General features: G+C 42.8%; 2 protein-coding genes across 5 annotated transcripts; one reads left to right on the top strand and one right to left on the bottom strand.

Annotated features, from left to right (window-relative positions):
• The first annotated feature begins 5,094 nt into the window (after window positions 1-5,094).
• Window positions 5,095-19,397, top strand: LOC139554377 (transport and Golgi organization protein 1 homolog). Of its 4 annotated transcripts, none has more exons than XM_071367124.1 (20): window positions 5,095-5,555; window positions 8,185-8,310; window positions 8,439-8,460; window positions 8,597-8,673; window positions 8,779-8,856; window positions 8,985-9,095; window positions 9,549-9,626; window positions 9,743-9,847; window positions 9,965-10,078; window positions 10,264-10,345; window positions 11,418-11,470; window positions 11,594-11,684; window positions 11,762-11,900; window positions 12,083-12,275; window positions 12,464-12,531; window positions 12,845-12,933; window positions 16,596-16,670; window positions 16,776-16,822; window positions 17,848-18,196; window positions 18,353-19,397. In XM_071367124.1, exons 2-20 carry the CDS (start codon window positions 8,185-8,187, stop codon window positions 18,661-18,663), a joined length of 2,208 nt encoding a protein of 735 aa, XP_071223225.1. In that variant the 5' UTR covers window positions 5,095-5,555; the 3' UTR covers window positions 18,664-19,397. The 4 variants fall into 4 exon arrangements, 3 of the variants coding, with proteins under 3 accessions (XP_071223225.1, XP_071223226.1, XP_071223224.1); XM_071367125.1 differs by having other exon boundaries at window positions 5,117-5,181; XR_011670824.1 differs by lacking the exons at window positions 5,095-5,555; window positions 18,353-19,397 and adding exons at window positions 5,978-6,209; window positions 13,335-13,413 and having other exon boundaries at window positions 17,848-17,939.
• Window positions 19,398-20,154: 757 nt separating this feature from the next.
• LOC139555377 (axin interactor, dorsalization-associated protein-like) lies at window positions 20,155-24,462 on the bottom strand (the record flags this gene model as incomplete). Its single annotated transcript, XM_071369132.1, has 8 exons — window positions 20,155-21,209; window positions 21,420-21,531; window positions 21,693-21,815; window positions 22,023-22,145; window positions 22,932-23,035; window positions 23,281-23,344; window positions 23,453-23,507; window positions 24,439-24,462. Coding segments are annotated over 8 exons (702 nt in total), but the record flags the coding sequence as incomplete, so codon positions are not given.
• Window positions 24,463-24,696: the final 234 nt, after the last annotated feature.

Consider the following 24,696-nt stretch of genomic DNA (forward strand, 5'->3'; position numbering starts at 1 on the left):
CTGAAACTGGTAGGAATTATGATTTTTCTCTCCTTTGAAAATTATTCCGTTGATCTGTGATAGTTCATCACGATGGTTCCAGAATTCTGAGACGCTCTGAGGGCATTTTCTCCTCTCCTCAGGCCATCCATCCTGTATGACTTTCCTCAGCTGTGCAAGTTGCGAGTCCTTTTCTGTTTCTGCTTGGATCTCCTTCAGTTTTGTATCACTAACTGGTAAGTTGCTGTACACAGTGTGCACTTACATGTCCATGCCTTCACTGAGGCTGCTGTCCTTATAGGTAAGACACTTCCTGGAGAGTGTGTCTGCGACAGGGATGTCTTTGCCTGGACGGTGAGTGATTGTGAAGTCGTATTTTTGTAGTTGAAGAATCATTCTCTGTAGCCTTGGTGGGGCTGCGGCTAGTGGTTTCCTCATGATTGACTCAAGGGGCTTGTGGTCGGATTCCACAATGACTTGTCGTCCATATATGTACTGATGGAAACATCCGAACAGAATGGCGTAGACCTCCTTTTCAATTTGAGCGTAGTTGATTTCACAGTCTGTGAGAGATTTGGAAGTGTAGCCAATGGGCTTTCCTTCTTGCAGTAGCACTGAACCTAGTCCTACTTCAACGCGTCCACTTGGAGTCTGAGCTCTTTGTCGGGGTCGTAGTAGGCACGGATTGGTCCTGGTTCTCTCGTGATCAAGTCTTTCACATTCTGGAAAGCAATGTCGTGTTGCTTGTCCCAGAGAAACTCACTGGACTGCTTTAGCAGTTGATGCAGGGGTGCATTAGCATTGGAGAGGCTGGGTAGTAGTTGACCATGCCAAGCACTGTTTCCAGCTCTGCACGGTTCTTTGGTGGCTCAATTTCTTTTATGGCTAAGATCTTCTGTGGATCTGGCTTGATTCTAGTCGCTGTAAGAACATGTCCGAAGTAGCTGACCTCTGTAGCGCCGACTGTGCTCTTCTCGGGGTTGAGCCAGACTCCTCTCTCGCAGGACCTTTGCAGCATCGGGCGGAGGTTTCGGTCGTGCTCCTCTTTGGTTCGACCATAGACAAGGATGTTGCCCACAATTGCCACAACTCTGTTGAGGCCTTCGTACACTTCGTCGATCTTTCGCTGAAACTCGTCTTGGGCTGAGATAATCCCAAAAGGCAGGCGACAGAACCTGTAGCGTCCAAACTATAAAGGATTTGCGTCAATTCAAATCTGGTATCAGGACAAAATGTGATTCAGAGTCCCCGAATATATTTTAAGTATTTTTTATTAAACTCAAGCGATAAATGGTAAATGCAATTTTCGTATATACAGGTTCACTGTAACACCTCGCAGGGTAGAACAGGGAACTGGCAGGATGTAAGTAAACAGCTGTTCTTATACTGTGATGGACGTAGTTCCAACCCGTATGTTGGCCTATCACAGTAGAGGCTGAGCGTGGTTTAAACTTGCTTAGCCTATCGCCAGCGCTCAGGCTGGTCCCAGCCTCTTGGCGCTCCTTGGTGTCCGGCGCTGTTGCTGTGTAGATTACGCTCCCCCACCCCAGAGACTGAGGTCAGACAGTTCTGTAACATTGTTTGAGCCACTTGCACCTGCATAGAAAGCACACTGTTCTCGCTCAAGGCTAACCACAGCTTCCCAGCACACTTATCTGGGGCTAACTGTTATTTCCAGCACAGACACAGACACCCAGGCGCCCAGGCCAACAGTTGCTAATATTCAATCACGTGATGTAGTATTGGGTTATAGTGCAATAAACACAGATCCTCACAAAACGGTGTGTTGAATGTTGTGAGCTTAGATGACTCTTCTGTGAGCTTGATAGCCCAGTAGCCTGATCTAGCTTCAGTCCATGACACTGAAGTAGTGTGCTCCCGCTAGCTTGTGTGTGATGCCATCTAGCGTCGGTAAAGGATAATGGGGGTGTTCGGAATGGCCGATTAATTAGGCCAATTTCACGTTTTCAGAACAATCGGAAATCGGTATTTTTTGGCGCCGATTTGCCGTTTTTTTTTCTCGTATTTTACACCTTTATATAATCTTTATTTAACTAGGCAAGTCAGTTAAGAACACATTCTTATTTTCAATGATGGCCTAGGAACGTTCTGCCTCGTTCAGCGGCAGAACGACAGATTTTTAACCTTGTCAGCTCGGGGAATCCAATCTTGCAACAGTTAACTAGTCCAATGCTCTAACACCTGATTACATTGCACTCCACGAGGAGCCTGCCTGTTAGCGAATGCAGTACGCTAAGGTAAGTTGCTAGCTAGCATTAAACTTATCTTATAAAAAACAATCAATAAATAACTGTCATTGCTCCAATGTGTTACTTAACCATAAACATCAATGCCTTAAAATCAATACACAAGTATATATTTTTAAACTTGCATATTTAGCTAAAAGAAATCCAGGTTAGCAGGCAATATTAACCAGGTGAAATGGTGTCATTTCTCTTGCGTTCATTGCACGCAGAGTCAGGGTATATGCAACAGTTTGGGCTGCATGGCTCTTTGCGAACTAATTTGCCAGAATTTTACGTAATTATGACAACATTGAAGGTTGTGCAATGTAACAGGAATATTTAGACTCATGGATGCCACCCGTTAGATAAAATACGGAACGGAATAAACGTTTTGTTTTTGAGGTGATAGTTTCCGGATTAGTCAAAGGTATATGGTTTAGAGAGAAATAGTCGACGCGTTATAATTCCTGTAATAACTTGCCGCTGAACGTGAAAGGGGTTCCCTCGTTATTTTACCGTTCATGTCTTCCATAGAGAATGTCTTGATCTACTTCAAATAAGGTCTGTGTTTCGTGCAGGTTTAAACCGCCTGTCACGTTCCTGACCAGTTTTCTGTTGTTTTGTATGTGTTTAGTTGGTCAGGGCGTGAGTTGGGGTGGGCATTCTATGTGTTGTGTTTCTATGTTGGGTTTAATGTGTTGCCTGATATGGTTCTCAATTAGAGGCAGGTGTTTGACCTTTCCTCTGATTGAGAGCCATATTTAAGGTAGGCTGTTTTCACTGTTTGTTTGTGGGTGGTTGTCTTCCGTATCCGTATCTGTTACCACACGGGACTGTTTCGTTTTGTCTAGTCTGTTCGTGCGTTCTTCGTTTCATGTAAATTCTTAAGTTTAGGTCTGTTTAGTTCGTTTTGTTATTTCTAAGTGTGCTTCGTGTTTCGTCTTGGTGTCTAATAAATCATTATGTCAACATACCTCGCGGCGTGTTGGTCTGATCCATGCTCCTCCTCATCCGAGGAGGAGGAATATGACGACGATCGTTACACCGCCTCGATGTTTTGATACCCGTGTAAATCTCACTAGGATAAGGTGACGTTTGTCAACATATTTTCATAAATCCACTCTACAAAAAAAATAATCTTCGCTTATATTTAGCCAATATTGATCAGAGTTACCTTGTCCTGTGGATATCTACACAGTTATAAAATTGGCACGGTGGTGTAAGCCTACACGAAACACAGACCTTATTTTAAGTGAATCTAAAAATATCCTATGGAATAAATGAAGGAACCGCTTTTCAGATTTTGCTAGAAGGTGTCATGGGAATTATGATTCGCACTTTGGTTGTCAATTCTTACCATGCCCATTATTAAAATAGGATTTTGTTGATAAAACGTTTACTGGAGACAGGAGATCAAGTGGAGACATAGGACGAGGTGGATAATTATATAATAAGGCCATTTATTCACATGTAAAAATATCTTAGTAAATCGTGCAGCACGGCCCCTTCTGTCTGACTCGTATGGAATCGTCGGAAAAAGAGGCCGCTCTAAACAGTTCATACAGATTATATAGGCAACAAGCAAAGTAGGTTGATCTTGTAGTCTGGCCTTCCGATTGGTCGATCTGGGTCGTGGGTAGTCCTGTCCGGGCCGGATGTCGACGTTCCATTGGCTCTTCACACAGTTCTTTGTCTTAGTCTCATCCAAAAGCATCCATCCATTCATGGGGGAGGGGATGTGTGTGTGGGTCTATGGTTATTTATAAGGGTACAAAGTGTGGGGGTATAGTGGGGATGGGTGCATGTTGTGCCAAGTATAGCTTGTGTTGAGAAGTGGTTAAAACAAGTTACCAGTATCCATTACAATTTCTTACAATTTCCTGCATATAGAAATTAAAGTTTTTGTTTTCAACATTCATCACAGGTAACTTAAACTCTATTTTTATTCAAACAGTTGAGAGTATTTGTCTCCTAAGCAGACTCTTCAGTATCATTGTCACTTCAGAGCTGTGTGTGTGTATTTATGTATTATATTAAGTTAAAATAAAAGTGTTCATTGTTCATTCAGTATTGTTGCAATTGTCATTATTACAAAAATGTGTGTGTATGATATATATATATATATATATAATAAATAAAAAAAATCTAATAAATCGGCCGATTAATCGGTATCTGCTTTTTTTGGTCCTCCAATAATCGGTATCGGCGTTGAAAAATCATAATCGGTCGACCTCTAGTGGAGACATACTCTGAGCTTGCCTCTGCGTGGTTTCTCCACCACCACTAAGGCGTTTACCCAGTCAGTCGGTTCTGTAACCTTGGTGACTATGTCAGATTGCTCCATGCTCTCCAACTCTTTCTTCAGACGGGCACGGAGAGCAAGGGGAATCTTTCTCGGTGGGCAGACCACAGGGGTTGCGTCTGGGTCAAGGTGAATGGTACATTCTCCTGGGAATAATCCTATTCCTGTAAAAACATCAGTCAACTCCTCCAGTACATTTTCTGTCTCTACTGGTGCTGTCACTGATAAACTAGCTTGATGAGGTCCATGTCTAAACATGCTTTAAGACCTAGCACTGCAGGTGCTCTAGTGTCAACAACATAAAAGTCCAACATCATGTCACTTTCCTTGTATTTGCATTTGAAAGTGCATGTGCCTTTTACTGGGAGCTGTTCACCACCATAACCAGTCAGTATGCGCGTGGTGGGCTGTAGCTCGCACTCAAATGTCAAGCTGCGGTACTTATTCAGAAAAATAATGTTTACTTGTGCACGCACCAGTGTCTAGTTTGAACTTTAGCTCTGTGCCTTGTGTTCCTATCTCAACGTCAGCAAAGGCTTGCTCTGTCTCTGATATTTGACTTTTCTGTGTCACTGAATCAATAAACAGTTCATCAGCGTTTGACTCTTTGATTGACATTTCATCTTCACTCACTGTGTGTACTGTTTTTCCACGGTAAGCTCTGCACACTTTTGCAAAGTGATTCCATTTTCCACATTTAGTACACTGTTTGCCTTTAGCTGGGCAATTTCCCTGTTCGCCATGCACTTTGTATCCGCAATATCCACATGTTTTGGGGCGTTTTGAGTCTGTGTCGCTCTGTTTTGGAGTTATGTCTCTCTCTGTTCTAAAACGCGCTCTCTGTGCACCGGAGGTGTGCTTTGATGTCTGCCTGACTGCGTGCACTACTTGTTCACGTGATGCGCCCGTGTTACCGCGCGAAATGGTTTTCACCTGAGCCAGTGCTAGCTCGTGAGATCTGGCTATGTCGATAGCTTTGTCCAACGTTACCTCAGACCCAACATTCAAAAGTTTCTCTCTCACTCGCGGTGAGTGTATTCCAAATACAATACGGTCCCTGACCATCTCATCCTTGTTTGCATAATCACAGTCTTTCACAAGCAGACGCAGCTCTGTCACAAACTGTTCAAAAGACTAGTTAGTTCCCTGTACTTTCTCATGGAATTTGTACCAAAGGTACTGAAAACATACTACGATTGTTTTGAAGCATATGATGTGCCGAAGACCAATACTGTCTTGTTTTGCACACTTTGTACAAAAAAATTAAAATGCAGGACTACAGGATATTTCTTAACGTAGCTCTTTATTAGCTAGCTATAACTGGCATGTTCACGTATCGCCAACCAGGATCAAACTGACCATGACCTAACCATTTGGGTGGTCTTAACCAATCATAGCACAGTATGATATGGCGGTATAATGCATCCAATTATAATTCAGTATGTTTACACATATGAATATTACAGTCGACTACGTTGATCAGCTGGTGAAATAAGGATTTTCGGGTTTACGCAAACGAGTTGCATTGCAAGTCACAAGCCAAACTAACTAGATAGCCAGCTCAACTGTCAAAGTAACGTACAGTAGCGATGGATTCGGAAGAAACAACCCCTTTACCCACTTTGCCCCTGATGACAGAATCTGATCAACTGCCTGTCTTGTACTGTCTTGTACTTCGATATGTAAGTAGTTGGCTACAATATAGCTAGCTGGCTAGTCAAGTCTTAGGCCGCCATATGGCTGGCTGGCTAGCTACATTGAAACTGAATCTTGTTGGCAACTTCATTTGACTGTTGTTAGGATTTATGTTTATGCACTATAGCCTGCTAGCATATTGTTTGAAGATGAATATTGTTTTGTTACACACACACACAAACAATACAGATGTAGGTGTGTAGACTGACCAACATTGAGTGACAGGCCATAAAAGCTGTGGTCAAGCTGGAGAGGGGAGGGGTACATCTCTCTAGGCCAACCAGGGAGTTAGGGCACTGATCAGTACCATATTAGGAATTGTTTGAGTGAAGAGGCAAGGGGGAGACACAAGACGGAGCTACTCTACCCAGCAACCAGATGTGGACAAAGGAAAACGCCAAGGGGCTTGGACAAGTTCGGGTGCCCCCAAAGGCGGAGCAAGAGTATTAACCATGCTAAGCCTCTACTATGATAGGCCAACGGGAAGAGTTGGAAAGAAAACTGTCATAGTATAAAAACTACTATTTGAGTACATTCCACAGTTCTCTGATCTACCCTGCGTGGAGATACAGTGAACCCGTATATACAAAAATTGCATTTACCATTTATCGTTTGAGTTTATTAAAATACTTAAAATATAATCGGTGGTGGGCCTCCCGGGTGGCGCAGTGGTCTAGGGCACTGCATCGCAGTGCTAGCTGCGCCACCAGAGTCTCTGGGTTCGCGCCCAGGCTCTGTCGCAGCCGGCCACGACCGGGAGGTCCGTGGGGCGACGCACAATTGGCATAGCGTCGTCCGGGTTAGGGAGGGTTTGGCCGGGAGGGATATCCTTGTCTCATCGCGCTCCAGCGACTCCTGTGACGGGCCGGGCGCAGTGCGCGCTAACCAAGGGGGCCAGGTACACGGTGTTTCCTCCGACACATTGGTGCGGCTGGCTTCCAAATTGGAGGCGCGCTGTGTTAAAGAAGCAGTGCTGTGTTAAGAAGCAGTGCGGCTTGGTTGGGTTGTGCTTCGGAGGACGCATGGCTTTCGACCTTCGTCTCTCCCGAGCCCGTACGGGAGTTGTAGCGATGAGACAAGATAGTAATTACTAGCGATTGGATACCACGAAAATTAGGGAGAAAATTGGGGAGAAAATGGGATAAAAAAAAATATATATATATATATATTCGGTGACACTGAATCACATTTTGTCCTGATGCCAGATTTGAACTGACGCAAATCTCTTTCACTGTCCTCTTCCTCATTTAAAAAATGGCTCACTTTCCAGACTAGCAGTATCCGTTCTTCCTGTATCTGGGTCTCAGATCGAGAGGTGCCTTCAAGTTGTTGAATTTTGCTTTGACAGCTTCCCCTTACATAACTATCACTTGAGGTTACATGCCATTAAAATCTACATGTGGCTCATGTCTAGTGATATGTTATGTAATCATCTGTTTTGTTTATTGGCCATTTTACAGGGTGAAAGGCTACATGATGCAATCTTTTGCACTCTAAATCCACATAGGCCTAAGGCTTGTTAGTTAGATCCACTCTGGTGATTAATTTAGCTAATCCCTGAATTTCACTGAGCGACTGCGATGGAAGTTCTGTATTGTGCAAAGGTCACCATGGTTGGACAGTGGTAGGGCCCCAGTCCAATCCAATCCCCATTAATTACATAAGGTCAAGGCAAATCCTCTCTCTATTGATTTTGATCAACAACTAGGTTATAGGCTACGTCTATTTCTAAACCCACCTTGATTTGATCTGAAGATATGCCTCTGCATTGACTGAGAGGGTGCTCAGTGGGATAACCATTAGCCATGCTTGTAAACAGAACACTGGAATGCCTGATGGTTTAGTTCAATGTTTTTAACATCACTTATTTTCTTCTGTCATCTCAGCCCAGCTATTACCCAACTTATTTGCTAAGCCTGACATGGTGCTGTAGTAACACTGATTGGACCTGTCTCTCCCCAGATGGTCACCAGCCTGCCAGAGCACTGGAAGCCAGGTCCAGACTTCTACGGCGTGTCCTGTGAACCCGTGCTGGTCACTGCAGGTGCCGGGGTCATCGGCTTCCTCTTCTGGAGGAGCATTCTATCTGTAAGTCGTTGTTGCACAGTTACTGCTTTCATAATTTCATAATCTGATTGCTTTATGTTATTCTATGATGTATTGTATGCTACCGTTGAGGAGGCTGTTTGCTGCCACTTTTCTTTTCCTTCTCACAGGTCAAAAGCAAGTCATATCTAAGTAAGTTCATCTCTCTGGCTATTTAGGGTGCATAGTGAATCCTCATTCATATTGCTTACAGGCTGGTGTTCTTGTCATGTGTAAACCATGTCTGATTTCATACTCTTGTCATGGTTTTTATTCGCTACTGAAAAAGAAATGGTGGACAGGATGAAAAAGCTTGAACAAGAGAAGAAGGAGATACTCCAAAAGGTCGCTGAACTGCAGCAACAGGTAAGTTGCAGAGACTTTTCACTGACTAAGATCCAGACTTTTGAGTTCAATGTGAATTAAGGTACATAATGTTTTGACAGTATATTTCTACTGGGTTCCCCTCAGGGCGAAGAACTTAAAGAAAAGCAAAAGCTGTCTGAAAAATCTGCCACTTTATCTCTGGAGAAGATCCAGGAATTGGAGGTGAGTCTCTAAGAAATATTATCTTGATCACATGTCATTGTCATGCTGACAATTATTAGATCTTTTATTATTTTTTTCTTCTCCATAGTGTTTAAAGTGACTAAGCATTTTCTTTTTCTATCCAATAGAATATTGTGCAAGAGATGGAGAGACAAAATGAGCGCCTGGACGAGGAAAATAACTTACACGCCATATCCTTTGACAAAGAGCGGGCCAATACTGTGAAACATGAAGATATGGTGAGTAGTATTGAGCGATTTAGCTGTAATTAAAATGTTTCAGAACAACCAATTCTCTGACGTCGGTTCAATTATTTGAATTCCATTAAGTTAGTTTATTATGTGAGCTCAATGTGCCGTTTCTCTAGAGAGAAATCAAATCAAGCACATACTTCGGGACGTTGTAGTTTTCAACAGGAGAATAAATATTCCACATAGTTTAGTGCAGAAAATGTGGTAATTGACTAAAATGACCACAATCCATTGCACCTACAGCTGCATGGACTTGCGCGGGCAAACAGAGAGAAAGGGACAGCCTGCAAATGAGAGAGAGACCCTAGAGAGCAGTTGCTTTCGTGATGTAGACAGCATAGGCAGCTACTATTAGCCAGCTACTATCCTAAATAGGATGGCTCGTTGATGAGGACAGAGAAAGATGGTTGTCATTATGCTTATCATTATCTTTGCCCATAGATGTCCGAAATGGACAAAACCATTGAGAAGTTGAAGCGCAGCAAGAAGAAGACCCAAGAAGAAGACCCACTGTCGAAGGTATAGGTCATATAAGTGAACAGGCCCAATGAAAATATGTGAAATATATTAACATTGCAACAATCAAATGTAAAGTGTTTATTTCCTTTTAATTATCCTTATCATTGAATCTGTAGTCTACCATTCTGATGGATGAAGCCAAGCTCCGCGAAGATGCCCGGAATGTCCAGGTCCAGGTTCTGGAGAAGGATATTGCCACCCTGAAGGAGGAGAACCTCTCGGTGAGTACCAATATGGAACAACGATTCACACTTTAAGCCTCATGACATTGTGTAGGACTCATTGGCCATGCAGGGCCTGCATTGCACCGTCCTGATGACCTAATTTCCTTGTTACAGCTGCACCATGCTGCCAAGTTGTGGGAGGAGAAGCACAGGGAGACAAGCGAGCAGATCAAAGTCTACCAGAAGTCCCAGAAAGACCTGGAGGATTCCCTCCAGAAGGACCACAACGTAGAGTTTTTTTTTTTACACGTTATGATATTGTTACACACATCAATTCCTGTTCACACCTTCTCAAATGCACCCTGATGACAAAGAAACATGTCACCTGTATTATGTTCCAAAAAAATACTTCTTGACTGATTCCAGGGGAAAAGTGTAATGTATCAATTGGTGGTTCTCAATCTCTCTGGCAGGTTCTATCTGACCTGCTAGGAGACCTGGAGGCCTGCGATGACCTGAAAGGTGGAGTTGTTGCTAACTGGGTAGCCTCTAACGGTAAGTCACCTGACACGGTGTCCTATTCAGAGGAGGCTGGTGGGAGGAGCTATAGGAGGACGGGCTCCTTGTAATGGCTGGAATGGAACCAAATACATGTAAGCAGTGTGCTTGACTCCGTTCCATTTATGCCTTTATAGTGAGCCAGTCCTTCTATAGCTCCTCCCACCAGCCTTCTCTGATTAGGATACTGTCATGTGATTTGGTCTTATGTAGCAAAATTTGAAATTGTGTTTTTTTACATTGGATTAAAGTAGAGACTCGGAGCATCAAAATGGTATATCATACACTACAGTTGAGGAACAATGGGAAAGTAATTCTGCTTTGAAAGTTGATAAACTTGTAACCCATACTGGAGAGCTCTTCTTTGTCTATACCCATTCAGCATTGTTCACACATATTGTTAGCTAGCTAACAATATGCTTTATTTTGCAATGAGAAAACGACTCTCTGACAAAATTAGAAACTTATATCTGAAAATGGTTTCCCTTAGTTTGAAGATGTATTCTGGAGACAGGTGTTTTATACAACAGCCTTCTATGTGTTCTATTTTCGACTGCCTCTGCATATTTGCAATCAAACCACAGAATTTTCTCCATCTCCTTAGCTATCATACTCTGCTTCCACCGGACAGTCCACTGATTTCAAAACTTGGGTCTCCTAAAAGTGGAGATTATCTTTCAAAAAAGCTGCATTAGAAAGGGTTACTTACACATACTGAGAAGCTCATGTTATAGACAGAAGCGTGCTACATGGCAGACCAATCCGAACTCGTTTCATGGCGCGTCCAGCTCATCCATTATCTCAGCCAATCATGGCTAGAGGGAAGGTTCCTTCCTTTTTCCGTGGCTAAACTAACTCTGCTCATAGTTGACCATTTTTATTCGTATTTACGGATGGCATGCAAGTTTGTTATTAAGGCACATGGAAGTTCACGTACCAGAAGGCATTTTGCCCCCAAAAACGCATTTTGATAGTTCTACATTCAAATGCTTCTCCTGTGAAGTATTGACGCGCGACATACGCCTACTTTCCTGAAACGTGTCACTGTGTTTACAATTATTTGTTTCAGACAAGCAGACCATCATCCAAAACCGCCATAAGCAAATGATGGATGTCTCTCGGGTAAGACTGAGTTCTTTCTTGAACGGACCCAGATTTCTGTGTACCTGAAGGCAGGTAAAACTTGTGCTCAGAACCAAGAAGTGTGTCAACTCTTCCACTAACTGTTGGAAGAACTTTCCACAGGTCCAGACCACTCTGTCTGTTGTGGAGGAAGAGCGCGATCGCTTCATGACCAAGCTGCTGAACGAAGAGAAGTCCAGGAAAGAGCTGGAAGGTATGTCCCCTCAACTAGAATTTGATATGCATCACTGCCTTTTCTCTCTCAACATTATCAACTTGTTTTCACCACAGAGCAATTTCAGAAGCTGGAGCATGACATCTTGTTGGTGAAAAGTGACAAGAACCACCTGGAGAACCAGTACAAGACCCTGCAGCAGAAGAATGACATCATGACAGATATGTACCAGCAGAAGGAGAACGCTTTGCAGCAGTAAGTGGAATCAGAAGCAGTGCAGTTCATGTGTTAATACCATAGTAGGGTTTGTTCTCCATGGTTCCACAGCATGTAAAAAAAAACATTTTTCCTTGTCTTTTACTGTATTCTTTTACTGTGAGGTTTGAGGTTTTCAAATGGTCTTTAAATAGTTTGATTTAATTTGCGTCGCCTTACAGGAAGCTGACCAAGGAGGAGTTTGAGCGCCCCAACAAGGAAGACCGGCTGACGGAGATGGACGGCAAGGCCCTAGAGGAGGAGGTCAAGGTGTGTAGGCAGCGCGTTAAGGAGATCCAGGACGAGCTGAGATGGACCGAGAAGTTCTACAAAGCTCAGGTCATTGAGCAGGAGCAGAAATCTCACGAGAACTGGGTTTGTACAATACGACTTTATTAGTCCATTTGTTAAAGAAACAACAAATGTCTCATATCTCAACCCCCATCGATGGCACATACAATAGGATCAGGACTTTTTTTTTGAAGTCTTCTGTTTGGCCAGTCATTTGTAAGGTGAGTTTAGTCCAAAACAGGAGATTTTAAATGTCTCTTCTTTCTCTCTAGGTGATTGCACGCGCCGCAGAGCAAGCTCTGTTCGACGAGAAGAAGGAAACAACTAACATTCGTAACTTGTGAGTGCAACACTAATACAACAGACTCAATTGGGCTATACCAAAGCAGGGCTCACCTATTTCTCACTCAAAATGGAGACAGGCAGATCCTTTCATTTGGTTTATTTTTGGTCAATCTCACATTTACTTTTTGAATTAGTCATAATAGTAAAGTAAAAAGAGGCACATTGTGAACCAAAGGTTGCACTGCCAAGTCGAAGGGCCACAAATGCAAGTGTTTTGGTCACAATTTTGCAATGCAGTAAGCTGTATTAGTCTAGATTTGGAGGTACAGTATTGAGAATCTAAATGCCTGTTCTCTTTTTCACCCTAGACTGACTGACATGTCCAGCAAGCTGAATGAGCTCTGTAGGCCTCTGTTCAAGCCCACCCCTGGGATGGCTCCCATGCCTCTCCGACGAGGTAAGAACCAATCCTCAGTTCACGTTATTTAGTACTGGCACGTCTGGGGTGCATTCAGTAAGGCAAAATCGTCAGAACATAACTTGCAGGTAGAAATGAAATGAATAGGGCTGATATGACTCTATTCTTGAGGACAGAGAATCATATTTCTATCTGAACGTTCTGTAACGTTCCTGAACATTTCTATTGTCTTGTCGGTTGGATATCATCTGTGACTGCGTTTCAAATTAGATCTTGGACTTTTTGACTGTCTGATACCTCATCTGCTGTTTGACGTCCACCCTCTGAAATGCATGTTTTCCTGGGGTTTTGATTTTAATTCCTTGTAGCTGGTCCAATGTGGAGAGACTGAGAGTGGTATTTGGCTGAGTGTTTTGTTGTTAAATGGTTTTGCTAAACAGGTGATTCGTACAGGCCCTGTAAGAATTTCACGGGTGCCCCCCCCCCCTCCCCCTGTGGGGCGAAGGAACAAGCCCTACCGTGAGTCTCCTGAACCCACGCCCCGGACAGCCTTGGCCCTGATTGGCCGAGCAGTACCATCCCTCAGCCAATCAACCATCCCCCCCTTGTTCACCCTTGTATGCCCTGACTCCCCGCTTCTTTTTCACCTTTCCTTTTTCCCTGTCTTTACCTCCGCTGTGGTGTTCCAATAATTTCCCTTATTTTTCTTCCTACTGCTCTCATCCTGCTCCTAGTTGGTACCCATTTGACCTTTTCCTCTTCCTAATGTTTGTCTTCTAATTACGTCCTCTCTGATTTTCGAAGACATTCTTTTCTGTCTCTTTCACTGCCATCTTTTCTCCCTCTACTGCCATACCCATCTTTCTCACCTGTGTTTGCGTGTCCAGACGATCCAGAATGTTCCCATGCCTTCGTTTGCTTTCACAATTTGGAATAACCGCTCTTGCATCCCTCTTGCTATTTCAGTACTATGGTGGTGTTTTTGTTGTGTTCAGCTGTTGTGAGATCATATGTGTGTGGCAACTCGTTAGGTTACTAAAGCTTCAGCCTTTGCTTTCCCTTGTGGGATTACTGCATTCCATACATTTGTATATATATATATATTTAAAATATACACTACCGTTCAAAAGTTTGGAGTCACTTAGAAATGTCCTTGTTTTTGAAAGAAAAGCATTTTATTTTCAAATTGATCAGAAATACAGTGTATATATTAATGTGTAAATGACTATTGTAGCTTGAAACGGCTTTTATTTTTAAAGTGTATTTTTTAAATGGAATATCTACATGGGCGTACAGAGGCCCATTATCAGCAACCATCACTCCTGTGTTCCAATGGCACGTTGTGTTAGCTAATCCAAGTGTATAGTTTTAAAAGGCTAATTGATCTTTAGAAAACCCTTTTGCAAGTATGTTAGCACAGTTGAAAACTGTCTTGATTTAAAGAAGCAATAAAATTGGCCTCCTTTTAGACTAGTTGAGTATCTGGAGTATCAGCATTTGTGGGTTTGATTACAGGCTCAAAATGGCCAGAAACAAAGCACTTTCTTCTGAATCTTGTCAGTCTATTCTTGTTCTGAGAAATGAAGGCTATTCCTTGTCAAGACACTGAATATCTCGCACAACGCTGTGTACTACTCTCTTCACAAAACAGCGCAAACTCTCTCTAACCAGAATAGAAAGAGGAGTGGGAGGCCCCGGTTCACAACTGAGCAAGAGGACAAGTACATTAGTGTCTAGTTTGAGAAACAGACGCCTCACACGTTGAGGAACTGGCAACTTCATTAAATAGTACCCGCAAAACACCAGTCTCAACGTCAACAGTGAAGAGGCGACTCCGGGATGCTGGCCTTTCAGAAGAAAAGTCTTTGTTTCTGGCCATTTTGAGCCTGTAATCGAACCACGCAGCCGTTATACTGCTCAGAAAGGAGACACGTTCTGTCTCCTAGAGATGAACGTAATCCTAACCGACTTGCAAAAACTATAGTTTGTAAACAAGACATTTGTGGAGTGGTTGAAAAACGAGTTTTAATGACTCCAACCTAACTGTATGTAAACTTCCGACTTCAACTGTATATACACATACACACAGTACCAGTCAGAAGTTTGGACACACCTACTCATTCTAGGGTTTTTCTTTATTTTTACTATTTTCTACATTGTAGAATCATAGTGAAGAAATCAAAACTATGAAACAACACATATTGAATCATGTAATAACCAAAAGTGTTAAACAAATCAAAATATATTTGAGATTCTTTAAAGTAGCCTCCCTTTGACTTGATGACTGCTTTGCACACTCTTGGCATTCTCTCAACCAGCTTCACCTGAAATGCTTTTCCAACAGTCTTGAAGGAGTTCCCACATGCTGTGCTCTTGTTTGCTGCTTTTCCTAGAATCTGGGGTCCAACTCATCCCAAACCATCTCAATTGGGTTGAGGTCGGGTGATTGTGGAGGCCAGGCTATCTGATGCAGCACTCATCACTCTCCTTGGTCAAATAACCCTCACACAGCCTGGATGTGTGTTGGGTCATTGTCCTGTTGAAAAACAAATGATAGTCCCACTAAGCGCAAACCAGATGGGATGGCGTATCACTGCAGAATGCTGTGTTAGCCATGCTGGTTAAGTGTCCCTTGAATTCTAAATAAATCACAGACAGTGTCACCAGCAAAGCACCTTCACACCACACCACCTCCATGCTCCACGGTGGGAACCACACATATGGAGATCATTCATTCACCTACTCTGCGTCTCAGAAAGACACAAAGCTTGGAACCAAAACTCTCAAATTTGTACTCTTCAGACCAAAGGACAGATTTCCGTCAGTCTCATCTCCATTGCTCTTGTTTATTGGCCCAAGCAAGTCTCTTCTTATGGGGGTCCTTTTAGTAGTGGTTTCTTTGCAGCAATTCAACCATGAAGGCCTGATTCACGTGGTCTCCTCTGAACAGTTGATGTTGAGATGTGTCTGTTACTTGAACTCTGAAGCATTTATTTGGGCTGGTAACTCTAATGAACTTGTCCTCTGCAGCAGAGGTAACTCTTGGTCTTTCCTGTTGCGTTTCTCATGAGAGCCAGTTTCATCATAAAGCTTGATGGTTTTTGCAACTGCACTTAAAGAAACTTTAAAAGTTCTTGAAATTTTCCAGATTGACTGATCTTCATGTCTTAAAGTAATGGACTGTCGTTTCTTTTTGCTTCTTTGAGCTGTTCTTGCCATAATATGGACTTAGCCCAATTTGGTAAAAGACCATCTTCTTTATACCACCCCTACCTTGTCACAACACAACTGATTGGCTCAAACGCATTAAGAAGCAAAGAAATTCCACAAATTTAACTTTTAACAAGGTTAATTGAAATGCATTCCAGGTGACTACCTCATGAAGCTGGTTGAGAGAATGCCAAAAGTGTGCAAAGCTGTCATCAAGGCAAAGGGTGGCTTCTTTGAAGAATCTCAAATATTCTGATACTGGTACTTCTAGTTCTGGAAGAATAATATCCTACCAGGACATGACCAAACATTTTCCTCGGACTGCAAATAGACCAGACTTTGCTATAAATAGATGGTAGCATGAACCAGTAACGTGGTCTAGAGTCAGGTGCCTAATGACAACCAGGAGAGCCAAGGTTAGCATTCTAGAAGATTTGAGAATATTGCAGTGTTTTACGTTGATGTATCACCGTGTATTTATTGTCCAACAGGACCACGACCTCACTCTGACCCTCACGGCCGCCGTTACTCTCCGTACCACAAACACCCAGTGGCTGCTAGACCTGGTAGGGATTGTATTTTTTGTCAATGAGGGTTGATGTGGTATTATTCCCTAATCGAGCCCTTATCCTATATCTCCTCTAATCATTCTTCCCTTTGTTCCTCCACAGACACCATGGCCCCACGTACATCCTCACCAAGCAATCTGGGCAGCTCGGTAAGTTTCAGTCAATTTGAGACAATGTGCATCTCTCCCCCCTGTTCCTCCATCATGTGGGTGTGTTTGCACTAAACAGACCGCTTCACTAGAGTCACAGGCTGAGGCCCAGGCCTCCACAGAGAACCCAGAGGCAGTGAGTATTATGTTCGAGGCAGCGGTGGCAGGGATGCGGATGTGTGTGTGAGCATGCTTACCCCAGCCGTGGATCAGTGGCTGGAGTGGCAGTCAGCTGGGTAGTGGCGTCACAGGGTTGTCAGACTTAACATTGCTGGGTTGATTCTGACATGTGTGGTTGCTTGTTTTAAGGCGCTTACAGACGGGCTGCGGTAAACTGAACATTTCTGCCTACCGTGTGTAGATGCCAGCGGTCCCGGTTGTTGTCAGCTCGGCGGTTGTGATTAAAACATTGGTTGGTTGGTTGGTTGGCGAGAAGAACTCTGCTCATTGGTCAACCATGCATATTTTGAAGCCTTGAGCGTAGAGCCAGCGCCGCCGCTCACTGGAGTGAGTACCACGAATGGCGCCACTTGCGAAACTGCTTGCGTTTTGCCGCCCTACTCCCATTGAAGTCTGAAGACCTTTGCCGCTTCCCGTGGCCCGTCTGTAAGCTCCTTTTATATTTTCCCTAAATTACAACACCCTCCCTCTGACACCCGTTGAATGAATTGGTGACACTGTTCTACAAAGCCATAACTTCAGCACAACTACATGATGGATATCTCAAATGTGTTATCATTTAAAGCTGTGTGTGTTTGAGGTTAATGCTTTGTGGAAACGGTCCTGATTCTGAATCAGTGTGTGGAACTTGGTCGTGTGATTCTTGTGGGACTGTGTAACTTGACTTATTATTGTGGGATATTGTTGTCTTTCTCACCAGTGCATAATTGTTTGTTTTGTTCTAACCTAACGAAACTGTTTGAATCAGATGAAAGGGTCTCTCATTGTTGGTGCCAGCAGCAGGGCTACAAGCACAATGGACCTATTGCTATTCTTTGTTTTAATATTTTTTTGTGTTCCTCCAGAACTCTCGACCTCAGGGTCCTGGCTCCCTGCTGGTCTCTCCCATCAGCTCCCCCCTCGACTCAAGCCTCAGACCAGTCATCAGCCATCCCTCCGGACTCTGCCACCGTCCTCTTCCCGGACCCCACCACATCCCTCCTCCCCCACCCTTCATGCCTCCCGTGTACCGACCAGACAACGGACACTCAGGCATGATGCCTCCTGGACCCCCACCGCCTAACGGACACCTGCCTAGTCCCACGATAACACCCGGACATCGGCCTCCACCTCCTGGTGCTTACGGTCCCCCTTCCCCACACAACCGGTACCTTCCTCCACCTTCTCACTATGGACCGGTGCCTCCTCCATTCGGTAGGTGGTGAATTCTGGCCGCCAGCTTTTATCTCAAGTTGAGTCTTTGCTATTAGTATTTCAGTTGTGGTTAGCAATGCTATTGTTATGTTGGTACTACAGTGTTATATTTGTATGTTCATTTTTCCTTCTACCCTCCTATGGCCCGACCCATAGGACCCCCACATACCTACGTGCACTATGGACCACTTGATCACTCCATCCCACTCCGACACCTGCCCCCTGGGGTGGCCCCATTCCCTCCTCATGTCGGCCCCAAAGACTTCCCTGTGCAGCCACAGGTCCCACATGGCCATGACTCTTCAGTGGGCCCCCAGCCCGGCGCTGGCCCCCAGGGCCAGGGGAAAGACTACAGCTCCCAGCAGGCAACAGCTGCCCCCCAGGACTCAAGTCAGCTCTGCCATGGCAGAGCCTTAGACACCTACCAACCGTTAACGACCTGGCTACATTTAATCAACCACGATTAATCTCTTTATTTTTTCCTTTTTGTTTTTAATAGGCTGAAAATAAATATCATATGATATACTTGCAAACAACAGAAGTATCTAAAAAGTTTGTGTTCCTATTAAAGCATCAGAAAATCAATGTCTTGTGTTTCGTGTCTGAAATGTAATAATGACTTGAAGAGGAGTAGAACTGAGGCTTGTTACTCTGCAAGTCCTATTGTGCAATAACATTTCTATTGTATGACTGAGGATTTTAAGTTTTTGAAAGGGTATTATGTTGATTTTGAATTAATTTCACAATGTTATCATGGTTTCCTGTGGAAATTATTCAAAATAAATGGATCTTTTGGGTTGCTTGATCGATCATTTCAGAAGTACCATATTATCTTAACTCTTCCCCAAACTCTCTTCAGAATGAACTGAAAAGGAAAGTTGTGTAAGTTGAAAGTCAAAGATGTATTTGCTGTTCTTAGGATATTTTATTAATAAAACTGGTAAAAGGTACTGCAGTTGTCTATTGTTCATATGAAGCATATGACAACTTTTGTGATCCATTTTAGTTTGAAAGGAAATGTCTGACAGTGCATTTTGTTTTGTATGGGTAGCTGTATTACATGTGAAAAGCCAGTAATCACCCACTAACTGAACACCTGTCATATTACCTTCACATTTGTTTCTTTTTTTGTTCTTATGTTACATCAGGGATGCATCACATTTATCTATTTATTTTCAATAAAAAGAAAATAACAAAAAAATGTTGCACGTGACTAAAGACTATTTGCATTAAATGTATATCATTGCATGCTTTGGTTAGAAATGTTTTACTCTCTGTAGGTCCCAGAACGTTTCTTTGTACCCGCCGACAATATTTACCTCTACCAAAACACTTGAGTGATTATTGGCATATCTGGAATGTTATGATGTACACTGTTATCGAGGCTGTCAAATTACTGTGTAGTGGGGCTCTGCTCTGCCTGTCACCAACATACTGTACACTGAAAGTGGTTCTGAGTGAATGACACAGGGAAAAGTAAGGGCATACAAGGGATTGATGAGTCTTATGCTATAGTCCAGGATTTCCCAAACTCAGTCCTTTTGCCCTAGCACTACAGTTGATTCTATTAATCAACTCATCAAGTTTAGATTATTTGAATCAGCTGTGTTGTGCGAGGGCAAAAACCAAAATGTGCACCAGGAGGGGGGGGGGTCACGACCGAGTTTGCGAAACCCTGCTCTAGTCTACAGTAACAGTGCAGGTAGAAGGAACAGGGTTTGTCATCACGTTTTTCACATTGTTCCAGGTCTGAATTGACATTGTACATTTCTACAGTATGTGACACCATAAATGGAGTTACTGAAGGTTAATCATGATGACTAAGTGGATTTTCTGTCGACACCCAACACTTGAATTTGCTCTCTTTGTACATGCATACCACATTTTTTTCAGAGTTCCCAGTTGTCTTGAAAGCACCATAAGTGTATTCAGTTAGTGCCATTACAAAAAAAAAATTATAAAAAGGAGACAATGTTTTAATAGTGGTTAGCCAGTGTGGCCTTGATGGGAACAGCATTCAAAACAAAGGTAAAAGTCAACTTCAGTTACATGCAGCATCCTTTTCAACTCCCTTTATAACAGGATGACATCATAGCATCTCAGAATCCTTTTTGAATGCTAAAAAAATGCATCCTTCCTCCCATCCTTGAAGTAATCACACATCTAATGTGATAGATTAAAGCAAATATCCCAATATATTACTTTTACCTATTAAATAACGCCAGATCAGTGATAAGGATGTAAGTAAATGAACAGGGCAGTTATATATTTTCACTGTGGCAGTGTCAAATGGGCACAATGAGATATTTTGAAATTGGCACCAGGATATGACATCATCAATAGACCGCTTGAGCACCTATGACCATGTTGATCCTCTTTCATCCCCAAAGGGAAAGGCAGAGGAAGACTAAAGACGAGGCTGGTTGTTTGACATACAGTACCAATTGCTAACTCAACTCTTCTTTTCCATTGAGCGTCATGCAGAGAGGAGAAAAAAAGTGATCGCTAATTGGCACCAGAGGGGTCAAATACTGCATTTTGTAGCTTTAAGTTTATGGTTTAGGCAGCTTGTTGGCCATTAGCCAAATGATCTTTTCTCAACAAGTTCAAAGCACGTGAATGCATCCAACTGGTATTTACGACTTCACAACTGGTAAATTCCCACCTCCCACTTGGTTACGAAGCAGCATTATACAGTAGTGTGTTGTCACCGCTGTAGTTAATATGTGTCATCCAGGGCCGTCCTATCACAGAGTTGAGGTTGTGGCATTTGGGCCTGCTGGGTTTAGTATTGCTGATGTGAGTGGAGGCGGATAGGGAGGCGGTACACCAAACTTTGCTGGATGTCTGATGACTACAGTGGAATTCTGTGGCGCTTCTGCTTTCTTGATGTGCTCTACTCTGTGACCTCGGTTATTAATCTTTGTGCAACGTCTGGTGGAGGTGGAGATAGAGTGGCTTCTTGGTCAGGAGCTGGAGCGTCTTCCTCTTGAAGTCAGTAGGCTTCTTGTACCTGACATCCGATAGCATAAATAAGTGATTCATTCAAACGGTATATTCAAAGGGCAGACTGAACCAGAACCCCCCCCCCACCCCCCAGAAAAATAGCTAAAATCTGAGATTCTCAAAATAAATAGTTATCAAATGTAATTTATTTTCATCTTAAAATAAAATAGTGAGTACATTTAAAGAAAGTTAATCTGGAAAACACAAAATGTGTCACAACTCGATCAGAATGGGACCAGGTTTGATCTCATCCATTTCCATGAAGGCAAAACATTTTGTACTGGTAAACACCTTCTTGGGTTTATAGTGCTTGAACTCAAAGAAAATAGCTGCCCCCGGAACATGAACAAAATTCAGGATTAACGATTGTCTGCCCAATCCCTCTGCAAGGATTTGAACATAAACTGACACTGTATTAGCTTAATATTTCATGATACTGGCTAAATAGAGGCCCCACTACTAATTCAGTAGAAATAGAACGTTTGACTACCTTTTGGTAGTCTCTCGCTATGTCTCTGGATCTCAATGTCTACGCTGAAGTGAATGTATGTGTCCTCCTTTCGGGTTGCCACAGGTGTGTCTTGCACTGGGTTCAAATCAATGCCACTCAAATCTGTTGGGAAACAAAATGTTCAGATTCACTTGGGCTGTTCTGCAGGAATAAATTATATTTATAAAAATGTACTGTCAAGTGTCAACTCAACAGAGATAATTATTTAAACATTTTTCTAGATTATCACTGTTTCAGACCTTACCATTTCAGATGTGAAGGTAAGCAACTCATCTCAGCAATGTAAACAATGTAGCCTACATTTAGTACCTTTCACACTAACTGTCATGTAGGGATCAATGCATTTCCCAGCATCTTTCAGCCCAATCTTGTCAATCTTTATTGTGAGGAGCGACATCCTGGGCTCTGAGGGTAACCGTGGCAACAATGTACCTGTTGGAGACATGAAAGCTGTAACTTTCTAAAGATACAATAATTGCAGAAAACATTCCCACGTTCCCAGAACTAATGCAGCTGAAATCAAGATAATGGTACCGTCCCAAATGGAACCCTACTCCCTATATTATTATACCTTGATTTCAACAATGAACACAGACTGAGACCAAGGTCTCTTTTACAGCTGGGCCCTGCGTATACATGTTTACACATACAGTTTATGTACAAAGATTAAGAAACTACACAAAACGATCACACAAAAAAATACAGCAGCAGATTGTTACATTTACACATAGGTTATTCCCCTAGGCTAAGATGACATACCCGTTTTGGTGAACGCTTATAAAAAAAATACATTGTAAAGTAGATTCAACAACTAAAGCTATCTAGTAGTAGTAGGATAGGGTTTTTGATAATAACATACTGTCCATTAGTAGGCAATCATATTCATGCTACGACAAAACTATAAAAAGACATAGACCCATTCAGACCCATGCTAGCCCCTTACTTCTCAACCAAACCATACCTTGCAAAACTGTGAATGGAGCAGGCAGTGAGGACAGAGCGACGAAGCCATGCAGAGAGACAGGGAACAGAGGAGACAGCAATCACAAAGGCACTCAAAACAGGGCCACAAAGCCAAAAAAGATAACCATGGCAAAATTACACAGTCAACAGATTCAGAATAAAGACCAATGATTATGAATGCTCTATATACACCATAGATTACAAATAAAACACAGTATTTGTTGAGTACTTTGCAAGTACTTTGTGAGTACTTACCTGGTACTCTGTTGGGAAAGGACTCTGGGGAGCCTGCTCCTGTAGCAGCATCCTCCTCTTCTTCCACCTCCAAGTTCTCCTCCTCCCCTGGGGCAAGGATTCTCCTGCATGTAAGATTTCATTCATTAGATTACTTGTTATGAATATTTACAGGCTCAGCATGATGTTAGGAGATTAGGTCATTCAGATGGGGAAGCCATTGTTGAATTTTTAGTAATACCGTTTGCTTTACTCCATAATTTGCTCTGATTTGTTCTGATTATTGTGTACTTAAACAAAAAACTCTGTATTTACATTGGGTACGACAATAAGTGGCCTGCATTGTGATGGTTCATCAATCTTCATTTACCTCAAGGGCACTGGCTGCACATCAAAAGCAAAATCTTTGTTATACGTCAAAACACTCTTGATAACTGTTGAGAGAAAAGCACAATTAACACATAACATTGCCAAAACATTCAACTACTGATGAATAAAGCATTCAGATGTTGACGAAATCATATTCTTCCTAGTATACATACTGATTTCCAGTTTCTTCAGATCTTCCAACTTGAACTCCTCCTGAGATTGTGTGCACTAAAGGAGCAAAAGAAGATGGAAAATATTGAAATGTTCAAGAATTTGCTGAAGACATGAATAGATTTGAGCCAATTGTCACAGCCTTGGAACATCTGACAACTCTGACAAAATCTTCCTGTGATTCACTGACACGTTTGTGTTACAGAATTAAATGCATATTATAGAAGGTTAAGAATTAGAAATCATAAAAAAACAGAATGAGTGTAACATCATACGTTAGTCATAACACAGACACTGGATTTTCATCAATATGATAATTGGCTGGCGAGCCGGAACATGTTCACATACACACTTAATTAGATGAATACTCAAGACAAAGGAGATGAATGTGGACTACAGGAAAAGGAGGACCGAATACACCCCCATTCTCATCGACAGGGCTGTAGTGGTGCAGGTTGAGAGCTTCAAGCTCCTTGGTGTCCACATCACCAACAAACTAACATGGTCCAAGCACACCAAGATAGGCACGACAAAACCTATTCCCCTTCAGGAGACTGAAAAGATTTGGCATGGGTCCTCAGATCCTGAAAAGTTTTGACAGCTGCACCATCGAGAGCATCCTGACTGGTTGCATCACTGCCTTGTAAGGCAACAGCTCGTCCTCCGACCGCAAGGCACTACAGAGGGTAGTGCGTAAGTTGCCACAAAGTTGCCACAAAGTTGCGTAAGGCCAAGCTTCCCTCCAGTTTTTAATGAAAGCTGCTTGTTCAACAGGCTGACGGGTGGGTCATTCTGGGGTACCTTTCTCTTCTTTCTTATAGAGCCGTCCAGACGTACAAACTTGAAAGCCTCCTCCCCAGAGACCAACCAGACAGACACAGAGAGGGAGATATTTACAGACACAGAGGAAGAGCGAGAGAGAGGTAGGGAGAAAAAAAAGTTGAGAGATGTCCATATACAATATTATAAATCTTTATGTGTATGTTACCTGAGTGGGACGTGCAGAAGGGCATGAGACGAAGGAATGTGGAGTATTGGGTAGTGGAATGTGTTAATTGTGCGGGTGCCCATGGAGCTGGGGATCAGAATTGTCCCATGCAGGAGAGGTAGGTTGAGGTTTCCAGGGTAGTGCAGACATTGTCATATGCTGAGGCAGTGAAGAAAGGAGAGGAAGATGGGTTAGGGGGAGGAGTGGTGAAAGTAGTAGAGACATACCAGTACAGAGGGATAGGCCAAAAGTGATATA

This window comes from Salvelinus alpinus, chromosome 26, assembly GCF_045679555.1.
Source record: "Salvelinus alpinus chromosome 26, SLU_Salpinus.1, whole genome shotgun sequence".
NCBI classification, from domain to species: domain Eukaryota; kingdom Metazoa; phylum Chordata; class Actinopteri; order Salmoniformes; family Salmonidae; genus Salvelinus; species Salvelinus alpinus.